Genomic DNA, 18,841 nt, shown 5'->3' with positions numbered 1-18,841 from the left:
CAGTTTCATTTTCTAATGTTTGAAACGTCTGTTACTTCCTTCTTTAGTTGCTATTATTGTACTTCTCAAAAGTCTTTTAGATTTTATTCCGATGGTTACATAACTTTTGATCATTTCAGATATGTTAATCCTTTTCTTAAATGATTTAAGTATTTAATCCTGTATTGCTGTGCATATTTTTTCTATGCTTTAAGAACCTAATAACTCTCACAAGTATCAGAAGGAGTTTTTCTTATGCCTTTCAATTCCCAGTTGGATTGTTTTCATGGGACTTGCCCAGTTTGACCAATCAAATGCAGTTGTTTATAATTCAGAATAATACTTATGAAACAGAGCAATGTTTCATCTGAACTACTGTGTGAAGAAGCAGCTTCATCTTAAGAACATAAGGATGATAAATGCACTGTGCTTTGGTTCTTATGAAATGGATTTTGATCCCATTGGGAATGTTGAGGGAGGGACAGTGTTGCAGTGGTTGGCATTGGGGCCCTAGGTTCAATTCTGGACCTCAGATTCTATCCGCGTGGAGTTTGTATGTCCTCATGTGTTCACATGGGTTTCCTCTGTGTGCTTTGGTTTCCTCCCACAGCACAAAGACATACTGGTGATCAAATTGGCTTCTGGGAAAATTGACCCTAGGTGTGAGTGTGTGCATGTCTATGTGCCCTGTGAGGGACTGACTCCTCTGCGACCCTAGATTGGATGAAGCAGTTAGAAAATGGATGGATGGGGATGTTTGTCTTCTTTTTAGTGCGGAAATAGCTCACATAACTAAAAATTCTTTGGTCTCTGTATTTGCTTATGCAAATAGAGTGGATTATCCTGTCTGCTGCAGTTCCTTCTCCTCTCAGAGCTTCATTACTAATTTCTGCCACCAGAAACAGGCCACAGTTTTAAAGTGCAAACTCTGGAAATGGCAACTAGTTACTGCAACCTGTATTATATACATATATATAATCAGTGTCTTCAAAACGTATTCAGCCCCCATCCCTTTTTTTCACACTTAATAATCTCACGGCCTTGAATTATTATTTCGAAAGTTTCTTTCAATTGCGATATTATTTTTTTAGAATGGGAATTTTTATTTGTGAGTCATGCATTCATCTTTACAGAGTCAACCCAAAGAAAGATAATAATAAGTTAATTACAAATAAAAAAGAACTACAATCTCATACTTTATTAAGTATTCACCCACCTTGGTCAATATTACCTGGCAGCTATTACAGTTAGTAGTCTTTTTGTTCACCTAGTTGAAGCAATATTTGTCCTTTCCTCCTTGCAAAATGGCTCAGCCTGGGTCAGGTTAGTTGGGGAGCGGCGATGGATAGCACGTTTGAGGTCTTGCCACAGATTTTCAAACGGATTAAGGTCAGGACTCTAAACTGGGCCAGTAAAGAACATTTATTTTTTTCATTGTAAGCCACTCCAGTGTTGCTCTTGCAGTGTGCTTTGGACCATAGTCCCATTGAAAGACAAACTTCCTCCCCAGGTTGAGCTTTCTGGGAGAGGCATTTGTCTGTAATGTGCACCATTCATCTTCCCATCAGTCCTGACAAGATGGCCAGTCTCTGCTTCTGAAAAGCATCCCCATAGCATGATGCTACCACAGCTGTACTTCACGGTGGAAATTATGTTACCTGGCTGGTGTGCAGTGTTTGATTTGTGCCATACAAGTGCTCCACTTTAGTCTCGTCAGACCACAAGACTTTCTGCCACATCTCTGCAGTTTTTCTAGATGCCGTTTTGCAAACTCTTTTTTTTTTAGCCAGGGTTTCTTCCTTGCAACCCTCACATAATGACCCGTTTTGCGGAATGCCTTGGACTGACTTCTGTAGCTCGTTTACAGTCACAGTTGGCCTTGCAGTAGCTTCTCTGATAAGTGCCCTTCTTGTCCAGCAACTATGTTTAGTGTGGGGGCCTGATCTAGGGAGGATGGGTGTAGTTTCATACTTCTTCCATTTCTGTACAATGGACTGCACTGAGCTCCGAGGGATGTTCAATGTCTTGGCATTGGTCTCGTACCCTTTCTCAGATTTGTGCCTCTCTATATTCATATATCTGACTTGTTTGGAATGCTCTTTGATCCTCATTTGGAGTTTTTGTTTTTTATAGTTTCTACCATACTGTAGGGGTATTTATTTATTTATTTATTTATATTTATTTATATTTCTAAAAGAACTGATTACAGATGGTACACTAATTTCTTACACAAGTGGAGTCAATCAACAAATTGTGACTTTTGAGGTAATGTATAGCACCTGTGCAAATTTGAGTTTGCAATTACAAGGGGTATGAACACTTTTTAGATTCCATCATTTCTGTTCATTTCTATTTTTCATTTATAATAAACTGTGGAAAGTTTTTGGAACATTTATTTTGTATTTACATGGTACTCAATACTTTCTAGATCAGTGCCAAAAAAATCCTACCTCAGTGTAATTCAACTTCACAATCACCGGCAACAAAATGTGAAAAATGTGTTGGGGGCTGAATACTTTTTCAAGACACTGCATATATACGGTATGTGTAAATTCTCCATATCTCACCTTTTTTAAGTTAGAGTCAAGAAGTACTGTGTAGATGAATGTAAATGGTCATTAACAAAAATTGTAACTTTCATTTCTTTTGTTCTCTAGTGTTGTTTGTAGAACAATTTTAAGGTTGAGAAGCGTGGAAGGTTGTACAGTAGGTTCAAGTCCTAGGTGGTTCCCCTCAGAAAAAGGTATTACACTTTGACTGTTTCCATTCAAAAATACCCTTTTGTATAAATTGATTCAGATGTAAATAGCTCTGGATAAAACTGCCAGATGAAAAAAATAAGAATAATAAAGTAGTGACAGCTGTGTAGTTACTGCTGCAAAATAGAGGTTTAGAAAAGATATGTTAACACGAGGCTGTGGGAGTGTGGACTAAGGTACCCAGCCATGTTGTTGAATTCGATACTTTGGCATCATTCAAGAAACAACTGGATTGGATCCCTGGATCAATTAACTGCTAATTACCAAATGAGCTAGAAGGGATGAATGGTTTCCTCTTGTTTTGTTACCTTTCTTATAGTCTAATGAACTGAGACCCTAATAGAAAATAGAAAACAATTGCTTCTCAGTGCTGTACAATAGCAGTTTTCCAAGGTCTGTTACTTGTGAATACTTCGATATGGTGATGCGAGAACACAGCTTTACAAACCGGAACAGTGCAGGACTGAACACCGTTTCTTAGGTGAGGAGGGTGATGTGTCAGTCTTGTTTGCCACGTTTGCTTTTTCCTGGCCTCCTCGGGGCGTTGTGGTTTCCATGAAACAAGTGGGCTCGTCTGCAGGACTGTGGAGTCTTCCGCCCGAGCAGCTGCAGCGGCGCGCGTGTCTTCGCAGGCCCAGCGTCGCTGTGCGGGAGGCATGGAGCGGACCTGGGGCCCAGGAGCTGGAGGGGCTGCAGACTCATGCCGCTGTCGAGCACAAGGCTGACGCACTGTCTCCTTGTCAGTCAGACTCCCTTTCTTACTCTGGCGGCAGCTTTTTCTATAAAATGTTCTATAAAAGCTTGAAATATGGTGTAGGGGAAGAACTCATAAAGAAATACATTGACTGTTTTAGTTTTAGCTCGTTTAAACATTTCATTAATGAAAGGGAGCGTTTATATTCAGTGACAGAGTAGTTACATTCCCGTTTTCTAAAAAGTGTAATAATCCTACCATTTAAATAGGCCATAGGCATAAGTAAGTTCATCAAAACTCACTGTGTAAAACAGAGAAACTCAATGTCTTAGTGTCTGTTGTTTCCCAATCTTTGGCATCAGGTTTCAAGTATGTTGTATTATTTGTTGAATCTGACAAGAGGTAAAAGAAATATATATTTCTAGATTTATATGGTAAATCTGACTGAAATCTGAAATCACTTTTCTTTAATGTGAGAGAGACTCTGTTACATCAAATGTCTTTTACATGAAACCAACCTGATTTTATGAGTATACTGACAAATACTGATTTAAATTTGTGTTCGGTAGAAGCAATTGCTCAACAATTAAATTATTGCTAAGTAAGCTATTGCGATTGTAGTAATATTGAAATAATAATACAGTTCATACTGTTAACCAATGTTGATGTTCTGAAAACAGAAATATAGTATTTGTAGATATTATAGTTGATATACTATTATACTATACTTGGTATATTATAGTAATTACTTTACTTTATAGCCATCTGTTTTGCTTTACCTTATTGTATATTTGCTGTAATAAAATTCATAAGTAATAATATATAACTTACTTTTTGCTTTTTACTAGTATTTTTATATTTAATCTGAATACTAATGTATCTTTGGTAATCGTTGTGTGCACTGCCTTAGCAGCTGGCATTTAGGATTCTTGAAGTGAGGAAAAGGTTAATTTTTAGTGAAATTTAAAAAAACCTTGAAAAAGCTGAATCGTAATTATATTTTGACATAGTAATTAGACCTAATGCTGGGAAAAGCTTGTAAAGTATATAAGTATAAAGTATAAGTTTCCTATGAATAGCAATCTTTTTTCTACAATTATGATGTATCGTTATGATGTAGGGTTTGTAGGGTATGATGTAGGGAACTGCACAAAAAAGCTACAGTATTATCATATTTCATATTTTACTTTTTATAATTAAATTTGATATACTATAAATTATGGATTTTAATTTATTTTCTCAAGGATGGAATAGGTAGCACAACAAACATCACATTCATATTTGAAACATTTTGCCCTAAAATGCGAGCTCTCGGTATTTTCCTTTGCAAACTTCAGTGTACTGAAGACTAGAAATAACCGCAATGTGCTCAGGCTCACGCAACCTGTAAATATTTCAGGAGCTTGTCTCTGCAGTCCCCTGTTACCATGGACATTGTACAGGCTTGAGATCATTGAGCCTAGCAAACAGTTTCCATACAAAGACCTTATTACCTCTTCGCAGCCGATGTGATTATATTAATAATATCTTATAAAAACAGGTAATACTGGGTAGACCGGAATTGCAGTGCTGAAATTTGAATGAAATGTGAGGCAAACTTTGTGGCATAGTGGCGCAGTAGTTAGCATTACCGCCGGACACAGTTGGCACCCTGGGTTCGATTCCTGCCCTCTGCGTGGAGTTTGTATGTTCCCCCAATGTTGGCGTGGGTTTCCTCCCACAGTCCAAAGGCATGCTGGTAGGATAATTTGTGCTGGTGTGAGTGTGTGCTTGAGTGGCTGTTTGTGTCTGTGTGTGTCTTGCAGTGGACTGGCGTACTGTCCAGGGTGTACCCTGCCTTGCGCATGATGCTTGCCAGGATGGGCTTTGGGTCCCCTGCGACCCTGAACAACCTTGAATTGGATACAACAGTTAGAAAGTGTGTGGTGAAGCAAACATTTGTCAAACATTCTCTGCCTAAACAACTTGCAAATAAGTGAAATTAATAATAATTTACATAAGTACATTAAATATAAGTCTTCCTAAGAGACAAGAAAGACTAATCTGTTTAGACTGGTAAATTTTAGATCATTTATCTATATGTGTGATTTTAAAATGTACTTTGTCTCTAAAAATAAGATAATGGTCTCATCTTCCCTTATCTTATTATAGTATTATCGATTCACACCACCAAGTTGAGACTGATTGAATAGTGCTTCCAATCATAAAGTTAGCTTTTCAACCTTCACTTAAATATTTAATAAACATGCAAATTGGAAAAATAAATTACACCACCATCGTCAGCTAATGGAATACAGTCTGCACTTCAGTGATGAGGTATCCTAAACATCTCACAGCAGTTCTTTAAAAGTACTGGTGGAATGCTGTCAGACATTCAGCTGCTGTCTAATACAGTAGATGCAAAAATTACTGCATTAGTGCAGAAGTCTTTAGGAAGCTAATGAAATGTGAAACAGCATGAATGAACTATGTTGTAGCACTGCCGTTAGAAAATACTGGAAGTATCAAACACTCTAAAACATGATTAAATTAAGGAGGACTACTATTTGAATATCTTTTTTAGAAAACCAAAGTATTCTTGATACTTTAACAAAGCTCACTAGGTGTATTTCTTCACAAACTGTTATTGTTCAACAGGAATGTTTGGACATTGTAATGTAGACATTATGAGGATATTATTAATACTTTAACTAGGATTGACTTCGTTTTTAGATTAAATGAAAAACCTGATGGTTTTATTTTTAAATGTAAATTATTGAAATACCTAAATAACTATTTTAAATATTGTCCTGAACTGATCTTAGAATACAGGACACACTGACTTCAAAACACTTAAATTGAAGTAAGTAAAGAATTCTGTTTTCCTAATGCTATGATATCATGATAGTGAAAAAAGACAAAGCTGTTGATAACAGCCATCAGCGCCGGTTGCTTTGTTGTAAAGGTTTTTCTGTCTCTTTACACCTCAGAAATAAATGGAATACTTAAAATTGGGTATCTGGCATAGTATGTTATGTTTTTACTCTTGTCTTTGACTTTCTCTAAAAGTCTGATTCCTCTTCCCTAGCGAACTTTTCTGCTACTGTATACTGTGCAAGTGAGATTAGGTGTGGTTGGCGTTGTGTGCTGTGTTTGCCTTGCCTGTTCACGTGAAGCTCAAGGCTAGCCCAAGAGTTCCAAAGGACTGGGATGACTCTGGGTGTCTCCTTACTCATTTTCCAACTGCAGAATGTGTTCATATACTGTACATTGTGTTCTTAGGCAAGAAATAAGGCATGGCTGCTCTGTATGTTGTTTAACTAGTTTTACCTTCTAAGTGTTATTTTTTCACCTTTGTGTCTTTGCAGTAATAACAATCAGCTGTCATTACTCAGGAGGTGATACACCATGGACACACCTATAATATTGTTTTGAAAAGTTGAGGACGCAAAGAATGATTGAAGCTATATTAAATTACATAGCAACAATACTGGTATTTCCAGAAAGTCAAACAATTCTGTCTGATCCATACAGTTAATTCATATTAAAGTACATTCCACTGTATTAAAAGTGTATCTGGAAGACATTGTGCTTCTATATACTTGTCTGTGTGACAAAATAGACTGTGGTTGGAAAAATGTTCTTAGGGGAAGTAGGCAGCTGCTACCTTCAACTGCTCAACACTGTAGCGAGGAGATGTATAGTTTTTCATTTGATTTTGCAAATGGCTTTATACAGACTTGCTTGCTTTTTTCAACATAATACAACATTTCAGACCTCTTTAAGAATGAATAACAAGTATACATTTCAAGTATCATACTGGAAATTCTCTGAATAGGTTGGTATTGAGATTTTATACAAAATTAAATCCTGTTGAAAAATTAAAAACATTATAGTTCTAGTTGGCAAGTCTTTTAAAGATATTTAAATGTTGTGCTGTGCTTTTTCTTTTGTCACTAATCAGCCATTAGAATAGATCATAGAATTGCTGTGATAATTGGGATAGTAGTTCATTTCAGTTGCCTTTTTTCAAGCTTCACAGTTTCATATCCACTAAACTGGATCTGAGCTGGAAGGCAGCTTTTATTGTTTTATCCGAATAAATAAAAGATAAATACATTGACTTCAAGTTTTAAAATCTTCAGATAGTTCCTCTTAAGTCAGGGGATTCTTTAAATTCAGCACTGTGTTCTTGAGTTATATGAGCACAGAATTGTATGTGAGCAGAAAATAATAAAGCATTATAGTCTACATATTATTATCTCCATTTGTCATAGTGTTATTCTCTCTGGTTAAAATGGTGTTCTTCTGAAATCTGACAGTTAAGACTGAGTTGATGATTCTTCTAAAGTTCTGCACAGGTCACTGCCAGTTCTTTGTATGTCACTAAAAATTAGGTTAAGATGTGAAAGCCCTTTGTCGCAGAGTCATAAAAGTTCCAGATTGCAGATGGGGTTTTAGTTGATGGACTGCAGAAATATTATGCTTATGTGTTACATTTATTACTTTTCTGGTAACATGCCAGACAGCATTGATTTACTTCTGCAGAGGAGAAAAGCAGCCTTAGCACAAGAGCTAGATTGTTTCAAATTAAGTAGTTTAAATTTACTTGGGATGGCACAAAACCAGAAACTCACATTTTTTTTTGTCTCAATATAATTGTAGCAAATAACACATCCTTTGAATGACTGTTGGACAAATGCACCTTCAGGCTGTCCTCCTCTTGTTGGAGAATGAATTCAATTGAGATACTAGAAGTAGTTTTGCTGCTTTTTATAGAGCTCATTGCACAAGTCAATAACAGAACAGTGGCTGTGAAGGAACCTTTAGGATTCATTAAGGGGTAGCATATGTTATTGTTGTTTTACAACCTTCCTGTTGGTTGGTTTCATCATAAGTTTGTTGTAAAGATTGTTTCTTCCTTTTTCCCCGTTTTCTTACATTATGTCTTAGAAGAGCTGTTGTTGTAAAGTTAGTCTTTACATTGCCACATTGCCAGTAGCTTTTTGTGAGAGACTTAACATGCTTAAAACACACAACGCATCCATTATAATGGTGGAATACTTTCAAACTGTTTTTGGAAAAAATATTTTGTAATCTTTATTTTATAGGGATTTTATTTTCTATGAAATCTGCAAAACTGTTTCTAAATTTTCCAATGAGCACATTATCTATTGAAGGTAAACTTCCTTATCTGAAAAAAACATGAGCTCATAACATCAACAAAAATTAAATGACAGTCTGAATGACAGTGATATTAAATATTTGCATCACCATGTACTATATAATAAATTACAGCTCAAATTGTTTTGGTTGGGGGTTGTACAACAGAATGTTTCCACATCTTATTTTTCTGAGTATCATGAGGATTATGCTGTAAAGCATTTATTGACAGATCCTGTTGTTGCTGTCTGACAGATACTATCAACAAAAGATGTTCTTTCTTGATACCTGGCTTAGTGTTATCTCTCCTGAGGAGGTCGAAGTGGTTGTTTCTGAACTTTGGAAAATATGTGTGCTATTGATTGATTAGGCTGCTCTTCTGTCACCAGCAGGCTGGAGTAAATTGCTTGTTATTGATAGTATATTCGTGTTGTTTCCCTTCAGAAAACAATTTGGTTTTTCTTCTTTTTTCCATATTACTCACAGAATATACAAACGTATATTCTCTTATGTAATCAGAATAGGGAGGTAATGGCATCAACTTATTTGCTCAGGTCAAATTGAGCACTGTCTGGATGTGAAATATAGAAACAAGAAAGCAAATTACAGTAGTAACGTAATCACACGTCGATTAATGAGTTAGTCAAACAAATGGTATGAGAAAAAATAAACAGAAATGTTGTAAACAGTATATGTTTTTAAAATTTGAATCAGTTTTGATCTAGACCTGCTCTGATTTGAAGTTTAACTATCACACTATCATGAAGGCAGCACTTTGCTTCCACAGAATTTGTTTTGTCTCAGATTACTACAGATACATTCCAAAACTCTTTTAAGCAAACCATTTCTCCCTAGTGTATTGAGTTTCCTGCTTCCTGGTTGTCTGGGACATTTTCTACCAGCTGTGCAGTAGCACTCATTTATTGGGGAAGAAAAGACAAAAATGAGGCCATTGGCATTTACATTATCAGGCTTTCTAGGGAAAAGAAAAGCTAATGTATTATGAGATGCCCTTGCACTATGGATCTCTAGAGAGGTGGTCTTCACAGTGCTAATGTCCTACTTCCTCTGAATGAGAGCTCTATTTTTAGGAACTAGAGCATCTTTTCTCGTTCCAAAAGATCTGATTCTCTGTCTCTTGGGCCCCCCTGAGATCTTAGTTTTTCATCCTGCTATTTTAATGTTTACATTCAAGATATGCATTGAGGCAGTCTGCATCAGTTGAAAGCGGCCAGGTAGTTTTGTAACATCAGTTTTTATTTTCTAGTCTTCCTTGAAAAGGTGTGGTGATAATGAGTCAATCTTGTCCACTTAGCTTGAGAAGAGTGCTAAACCAAAGTGATTCATTTCAGTTGTCTCGGCAGTCATTGCATTGTGTCTTTATTAAGTGCACAGGAACACACTTCAATAATAATGTTATGGAAATAGACACAAAATATAAATGATTTAACGATTTAAACATTATAATACAGGCAAAGTTGCCACAACTGCAACTTCAGTATTCATCCTCTCCCATTTCAAATGAGGCACACACATTTTTAAGGGAACATTTTTAATCAAAACTTGGATTCTCAAACCAATGGGGAAAATAAATGATATATCGCCAAAAACTACAAAGAATAATCAAAAACTGAAAACTGTTTGCAGTAGGTAATGCAGGTAATGCAGAGAACTTTGTTCCTTCAGATTTCTTGGTATGGTTTTACATTTTTGTCAGTTCATGTCAAAGACAGAGGTTAGAGCTGTCAGTCTCAGCATGCTATTGTCTTGATTTCTTGTGTGAGTGTACTGTATCTTTCACAGCTCACTGCACAGTGGGCCTGTGGAGCAGACGTTATTTAGGGGAGCAAAAAGCAGATGGGACGTCAGCGTGGGCTGGGGTACTTCTAGGGGGTTGTGGCAATTAAACAGCAGAGGAAGAGAAGGGCAAACTCAAATTACAACAAGAGCGACATCTGGCATGTTGCATCGAAGACATTTCATCTACGGTTTTTGTTTTTTAAAAATATATATTATGAATATATGATTTATATTTTTTTTCTTAAACTTTTGTGTTCATCTTTTTCATACATTTTCATACAATTTCTCTCAGGAATTGTAAATGGTGGTAAGAAAGGAATTGTAAATGAGTTGATCCATCTAATACAGTAGTATCTATCTCTGTCCAATTAGAAAGCAAAAAGCTGGAAAAGAACAGGGGGTACAGATTCAAGTCATTTCGCTAACCTGGTGGCCAGAAAATGTGTACCCAATATCATCAGCCAGTATCATGGAGGATTTTTAAGTGTTGTATTTGAAACTCTGTTTAAAGACTAAAGCAATGTTTAAAGTTCTAGACGTGGGTGAGAGAGTCTCTGTTTGAATCTGATACTGAGTGAGAACCCAGCTGTATCATGGCAGTTGAGGAGAGGGACAGAAGGAAATGAGGCTCAGGCTTGAGATGGGCTTTGCATGAAGCTATCCCTATTAGTGTTTATGAGGAAGGCTAGTTGTGAACACTCATGGACATCAAAGGTGAAAGGTAATGTGTATAGCCTTGACTGCATCTTTCTTATTTTGTGCAATAGGTGGTTTTATGGAAATCCAATATCGGTCTCTGCTTTAGATAAGCATTGATGTTCTGTCTTACTCTGAGTAGGTCTAAAAGGATAGTACTCAACATGCTTCTTGTCTGTATTTTAGTGGTTATTTTCTTATTGAGACTTATTTTTGTCTTACGCTCTGCATCAAGACTCTCTCTTGCTCAGATCTTTAGAGGGAAGATCACACCTACTTGTGCCCGTTGTATGATGGAGCAAAAATGAGCAAACTGACATCTATATCAGAGAAACCATTTTGCAAGTGCAGGTGAAAGAGGACCAAGGTTTCCAAAAGAATCATATAGCTATGCAGGTAGCATTACAAAGAGAAACAACCGTCATAGTACTGAGCAAAGTAACAAGGTGGAAGGTTAAAACCTCAAATCCTTTTCAAAGAATTGCAGCAAATGAATGAGAATGACATGAGCATTTTGTTTTTAATGTGAGTGATAGCATTTCATATCTTTAAATGCAAGCTATACAAAACTATAAATAAAGATATGTTCAGTTTGCATCTACACTGTATGAATTGATCAGCATGATTTCATTACTAATACTAACAAATCAACAAAGCAAAATATCAATTGGAATGATTTAGTCACAATTTTGATAATTGGATTGGACAGTGATGTTCTGGTTTTGGCAAGATTTTTCGAAGTTAGTGGAATGTTCACGCACACGAAGCTTGAGCCATTTCCCACCAGTCAGTGTTGAAATGTGCAATCACCAGATTAAGTCCCTGGTGAGAGCTAAAGTTACAAACTGGCTAGAGCAGGGGTGTCCAAATCTGGTCCTAGAGGGCTGGTTACATCTGCAGGTTTTCAAGGTCTCCTGAAAGCAACAGCATCTGAAGAACTGGGAGAAGCTGTTAAATTGGTGCAGATGCCAGTAAACAGCTGCGTTAGTTTGTTAAGAAATGAGCTGGAATGAAAATCCACAGACACAACAGCCCTTCAACACTGGACAAGATTGGACAGTCTGGGCTAGAATGTAAAAATGTCATGTGAGGTGAGAGCTGATCCCCCTAACTGAGTAAACTGAGTCTCTTAAGATTTGGAATTTCTTATTCCGCACTGTTGACTCACTTCCTTAAAGAGCTTTCTTGTCACCATTTGTGAATGCAAGGCCTTTATTCATCCATGTCTGAAAAAGAAGGGACACATTTCTGTGTAATAAATTAGCTTAAACTTCCGGATGACTTTTGTTTTCACATTTTTTCACACAGGACTTTCTGTTTATAAAGGTGGATTTCATAATAAGGATCTTTGACTGATAAAGAAAACATATTCTGGGGTGAAGGCGCAGCTATGATCCAGGAGAGGTAAGAATTTTAATTTCCCAGAACCATGGTCATAGACAATCTCCATGCAAGTTTCAAAGGCTCTTTGAACTGTAAGCTGTACTTAAAGTTAAAACAGATGTGAGTGCAGTATGTAAAAATATCTGCCTTTCTGCCGAGCACTGTATTTTTCTTTTCACTGTCTGGAATTTGAGAAGTTTGCTTTTCAGACATTTGGCATGGAGACTGCACAGTTGCTGGAGCATTTCAGTCACGTGAGAGAGAGCAATCTTACTGACAGGTTGCTGGAATCTTCAACTTCAGCTACATGCATTTCTACTAATTACTGTACCTTCTTTTTTTTTGCTATTTTAGGCTACATACCTATGACTTCATTAGAGTACTTGACCAAGTATTGACATAAGCAGATTGTATAGAACAGTTCCATAGACAGGATATTTGATGTGCAGTGTTTTGCTGTAGGTTAAGATCCCATCACAGAAATCTGTAAACACACATAGTATGCATGTGGCATTAGTAGAAAATTTCAGACAGCATAGAGGCCACCTCAGTTGATGTTTTTTTTTCCATTAAATATAGTGCCGAATTAAAAACAGGACCGTTGTTTTTTTCAGACTGATCTTATGTGATGCTCCAGTATCATTTAGGCAGATGATAAGTTGGAACTGTTGCAGTGCTTCATTTTTGGAAAAGTGAACATTAAACTGTTTTAATCACATTCAAGCAATGCTCACATTTTTAGTTCAGGTGGGTAGCTGCGTCAGCATGCGTAAGCTGCAAAGGAACAAGTAATAGGTTTATTCCATGCTGAAAAAAAGAAGATAGAAAACACAACGTTTCGGCCGTGGAGCCTTCTTCAGGTGTGAGGTGAAGGTGTGTCACACCTGAAGGAGGCTCCACGGCCGAAACGTTGTGTTTTCTTTCTTCTTTTTTTCAGCATGGAATAAACCTATTACTTGCTCACATTTTTAGGCTGGGGTGTGAGACAATGGTCTATTTGTGCTACAGGGAGCTCTAGTTTTCCTTCCATCCTAAGATATCACATATTAATTTACAATATACAAAATATATTTATTTATTTAGAATGTTTAAGGTTATTTATAATGGTCAGTTTAAAATATGTACCTGAACCAAGGAGGTACTTGCAAAAATTCAGAAGACCTGCAGATAAAAAAATAGTCCCAATTAATCAAATATTTAAATCAAATCGAGTAACGTAGTGCAAATAAAGCTATGATGGCTATTGAAAAATTAAATTTTATTGCTCTTCAACTGAATGGAATAGATTGATGATCTTCAATCTTGCAAGCTTCAATTATTCTGAAAATTGTACTCTAAAGATGATTGTGAAGAGAACTCTTCAAGTCCTAATGTGTTATGTGGTGGTATTAGATAAGATAAGGTAAATTTGTTGCACTTCTATTTTAATAAAATTGTAATTTAATCCCTAATCTGGAATTGTGAATTCTCTACTGGTCTCTAGAAATGACTCTACCACTGTGATCCCTGTACTGGTATTGTATGTGGAGATCGCAGGTATCTGGCTGGTCCCATGACCCACTGTTGCAAAGATAACTGAGTAAACCCTGGCCAGCTAAGTACTACCCAACACTGGTGACACACAGTCGGCTGAATGCTGCTGTTTGATTGGGAATCCCATTTCCATTCAGCTAGTGAGAAGGCCCAGGCTTAAAGTGGCAGCTCCTGGACCATAGTGCTCCGTTTTCGCCAGTGTTGTACACATACTGGTAGAGAGACTTGGTAGCCCCAATCATTATTATTTGAACGAGGATGAGAATGTTTATTATCTAAATAGAAACTGTTGAGTATTTTTCTTTTATAAAAAGAAATCACAGCTGCCTTCATAAAATTAAACCATATCAGCACTCTCTATTACTCTCTATTAGGGACATGAGATCTGTAGTAAGATATTAGAAGAATGTCACTGTTAGAGAGAGCTGATTTCTTGAACATACCGAACAATGTAACAGGACAGCAGGAAAAGAGTCAGTGGTCGAAGACAAACAAGGAGCCAAATCAATTAGGCTGTGACATAACAACCCTTTCCTGTTCCAAAAAATCCATCGGAGACCCTCATGCCTAAAAATAAGTTTTCTGGAGATTGCAGAAATTATTTTTGCCGCACCCTGTCTTATTGTAGTTGGGATGAGGTACAAGAGTGTGTGTTCCTCTTCAGAAGCCCTGTTTAACTGGGGTCAGAGTAAAGCACCTCTGATTGAAGTTTTCAGCATTTTTAGAGTAAAATAGAGTACATCACCCCCCTAGTTTTTAAATGTATTTGTAACAACATATAACTGCATGCTTAAGCCTAGCCACATTAATGTGTATATAAGGTACAGTACCTTCCCAAGAGTATGTGGAATATGGAATAAATATTTCATTTTTGTAAAGAATGTTACAGGATATGCTAATCTTCCAAAAATAAGGAGGTATGTGACAGACTTCTCTGTTGCAGACAGCAAAGGCCTGGGAAGAAAAGTGTTCCTTTCACTGCACTATTTTTAAATGAGCGTGTAGCCTTATCAGTCCCTGACACTGTCTGTTCCTGGTTGGGGACTGATAATGCTTTTGTCTGTAGTAAATCTATGTTTTTCTGAGTCTTCAGCTCCTACAGAGCCACAGAAGGCCCTGCCCTGAGCTGTCGCCTGCCACACAATTAACTTGTTACCATTTCAGACTCGGTTACGTCAAACAGCCAGCACAGGGAAACCACATATCAATTAAAGGACAGGCAGCTCAGCTATAGCAACTAACTGCATGCAAAGAGAAGTCTCTGTGTTCAGTGCATTTGTAATGGCCCTGGACATATACTTAACCATTTTTGTGGGCACGTAGGAGAGTTTGTAATTAGATATGTGAAAATTACTTACATGACAAAAATTGTAACATTTTTTTATCCACTGTAGATTCTTGTCTCTTTAGTGAATATATTACTTCAGTAATACCTGAATTTAGATTGTATACTGCATTGTCAAGGCATATATTACAAACCTGTTTTTACTCATTCATTTCTTGCAATTTAAATTTAAGAGTATGTGTCAAAGATAGAGTTTAATCCTAAATAATCAGATCTTTACTGTTTCTGAAAAAAATCAAAGAGAAAAGCATATAAAAATATAATTCAGTGATCAATTCAATTCCAATTTTATGAATTCCTTGGAGGAAATTTGTTTTAAGGTAGATTCCAACACAAAATTACAACAAAGATAGACAAACATGTCCAAAAAAGAATACAGTACAATAGTGTTTCAGGACATAAGAGATATTTTACGTTGTTTGGAAGTGACATTGCAAAGGGGATGAAAGCTTTTCCGAATCTCTTACTTTTATACCTGGGGACACAGAGACGTTTCCTCTCCCAAAGTAATGTTAAATTCACAGTGATTCCTACACAATGACAAGAAGACCTAGACGTTCGATGTGAAGATGAGCATTGGAAAAGATGTTTATAGACTCATATGTATATTTCTCTTTATGCTATACATTGCTTGCTTCAATTTAATCTCTTATACAGAATATGTCTCTCTCCAGAGAGACTCCACAAAATGAACTCAAAATGGTCATAGCATTGCCCAAGATGTGTGACAGAGACAGGTACCCTTCAGGTACACGTTTCGGTCCTCCTCAGCTTAACACATTCAGGTTAACACATTCTGGCACAACATAGCTCAGACACTTTTTCTCGTGCCCTCATCTTTCTGGATCTTTGTCTTGCACTACTGGGTGATGAGGCTCTGTTAGCTAGAGTTGGCATGAATAAAGTTGGATTTATCAAGATGTCAATGAGATCAACTATTAAATTATTTGGAAAAGCAGTGTTCCACTAGGTGTTGCAATGTAGCCCAAAGAGAAAGAGTCATGTATACCATGTGAAAATACCTCTTACAGCTTGACGAGAAAGCCCTCTGTTTTCTCTAAGGCTTAGGATGACTTCCTTGACTTTGTAAACTCTATTAATTCTTCTCAACTGCATCAAAAGTATATGATTGAAAACCTTTTCTATTTTCTCTTTCCCAGAACCACCATCCCATTTTTAATCATTTATTTATTTTTCTAATTTCCAATGGGAATCTACAGGTGCAAGGATTATATACAGTATGACCCCCTATAATGGTCTGCATTTAGTGGCGCATTGTGTACACGATGTCTGTAAATATGTAAACATGTTTTTTCATTATTGTTAATGTATTGTGATGTATTAACTGCCGCTAGTACTGGGGAGGAGGGAGGGTCTGCTTGTCATCATTGTGAATTCCATTGTCTTTTTCCTTCATTGTTTTTTTGAGAAAATCCTTAAATAATATAAAGTTTAAAAAATGCAGTGGAGGGGTAAGCTGTACACTTCATAATGTTCTTCACCTTTAGAATGCTGTGTCTGTATAGAACATTTCCAGTAGATCTGATCCAGTTTGCCCTATTAAGTTGGCTGCTAATAGTTTATTTTTAAAAAATCAGTCGTCGATACCTGTGCTAGGCTAGGATTGGTTCCCATCTAACTATATTGTAGTTTTATTAGTATAAACAGTCATAGATAGGGAAAAAAATTAAGGGGACTTTGTAGGCCTAACAGGAACTAACCTCTTTTCCCTCTCTTTCTTATTTTCATTCTTCATACTTTGCTTCATCCTTCTTTTCCTGACACTGAGTTTTGTTCCTCTACAGGTCTCCAGCAGACAGACATGTTCCTGGAAGTGTTGTGATTCGGAGCAGAAAGCCTCAGTTCCTGCTGCCCTCCACTATGGTCTAGTAGACACACAGTGGACAAGATGGCTTCTGCCGTTGCCAGTGGAAACAAGGATAAGCAGTCCCTGACTCTGAATGGGGTGGATCCTGAAACATGCATGATTGTGTTTAAGAATCACTGGGCTCAGGTAAACCCTTGTCTTTCTCTTCAGCCACGTCATGCGGCCCTGTGCAGGACAATGGGCTGTTGCGTAACGGGGAGGTTATGATGTGTGGCCATCTTGAGTTAGCTGGACGATTTCCATCTGTCCTCATTTAAACTCTCAAATATTTTGGCAGGAATTTGGAACATAAATGAGGACATCCAGTTTGGTAATACAGCACAGCTCTTGGCCTTAGAACGCTAACACTTTTTAAATTGCTTTCCTTTATGTTCTTGAGGGCAAGATTTATAACCCACATGGGCTTTTGTTCTTGAAGAGACAATCCAGCCTGAGCTTGTAATTGAACTTGGACTCCAGTATTCCATGTCAAAGATGTATCGGTTAGGAAGAAATCACAGGACTGGCAGACAAGGAAATCAAAGTAAAAGCTGATAAAACTAAAATGTGTTCATGAAATATATTTTTTTCTTTATAAATCGAAATGAGAGAACATACAAGATTTCACAGAAGCTGATTGATTTAGTAAGAGGACAAGCCTTCATGCTTGGTCATTTATTGGTGAGTGAAAATGAAAGGTGACTGTTGCTGGTAAATCCAATTATGTTCGCCCCCAATTTGGGAAAGACAGGCTTTCATTTAAAACAGAAATTGTTACTTGATCACAGAATGCTTTCTCATGCAGTGAAGCATATGGTGTGCCAAACAAAACAAAATAAGCTATTTTTATTAAAAACAGAAAAAGTACAAGCCTAGAAGATTACAATTTTATGGTTTAGTGAAATGTGTTAAATAACAATAGTAAGGCATGTACTTTTGCATTATACAACAAATATTAGACAAGTTTTGATTTTGCTGTATCTTCAGAAAATGCCTGTATTTTTGCTAATTCAGTATGAGCATGACAAATGTCTGAAATGATAATGTATATTCAGCCTAACATTGAAGCTGTCCCAGGAAAGGATCTCATTGTATTACATTCAATGCACTTCTTGTCAGAATTCTTTATGAGTGTGTTTTTTCCATCATTTCTAGAGGTTGTTCTGCTTTTCCTAATATTATTGCAGATCTCTGTGTTCTGCTGGGTAATAACATTTAAAATAGCTGCTGAAATCCAGAAACGTTTTTATTTATGAAGACTTTGGTGATGGTGATCTTGTCTAATGCTAAAAAGTTTGAATTATTTCATTATTCAAATCATATGCTTTCATCTGAAAATGTAACTTTTTTTGTGAAGTAACAGAATCTGCTGTCTTGTTATTTGTAACAAGAGTTGTTCCCCTCATATTTCACAGAGGAGCTTCAGAAAAGCTTTAAGGACATTAATAATAGTCTGACTTGTGAATGGGAATATTTACAGTGTCCTTGTTACTTTCCTGTTCATTACCAGATTCAGCAATTAATTTTCTCAGGTAGATACACTGGTAGGTAGTCTTGCAGCTGTGGCCTTATCTTTATTTGTTTATGCCAGCACTTTGCTGTGGGCTCACTCTGTTTTGTAGTGTTTATGTACAGTACTGCTG

At 36.8% G+C, this 18,841-nt stretch overlaps 1 protein-coding gene across 2 annotated transcripts in view; it reads left to right on the top strand.

Moving 5' to 3' along the window:
• The window catches only part of fhip1aa (FHF complex subunit HOOK interacting protein 1Aa), a 58,643-nt gene that overhangs the window by 16,762 nt on the left and 23,040 nt on the right, over positions 1 to 18,841 (top strand). For both annotated transcript variants that reach the window (XM_015344733.2, XM_015344732.2), the window contains 2 exons: positions 12,379 to 12,474; positions 17,137 to 17,345. In XM_015344733.2, coding sequence (XP_015200219.2) covers positions 17,241 to 17,345 — 105 coding nt within the window. In that variant the 5' untranslated portion in view covers positions 12,379 to 12,474; positions 17,137 to 17,240. The remainder of the gene's footprint in view (positions 1 to 12,378; positions 12,475 to 17,136; positions 17,346 to 18,841) is intronic.

The sequence above is a fragment of the Lepisosteus oculatus genome, chromosome 1 (assembly GCF_040954835.1).
Source record: "Lepisosteus oculatus isolate fLepOcu1 chromosome 1, fLepOcu1.hap2, whole genome shotgun sequence".
Taxonomy (NCBI): Eukaryota; Metazoa; Chordata; class Actinopteri; order Semionotiformes; family Lepisosteidae; genus Lepisosteus; species Lepisosteus oculatus.
Note: the sequence above shows the minus strand (reverse complement) of the source record. Positions and strands in the feature narration are given on the sequence as shown.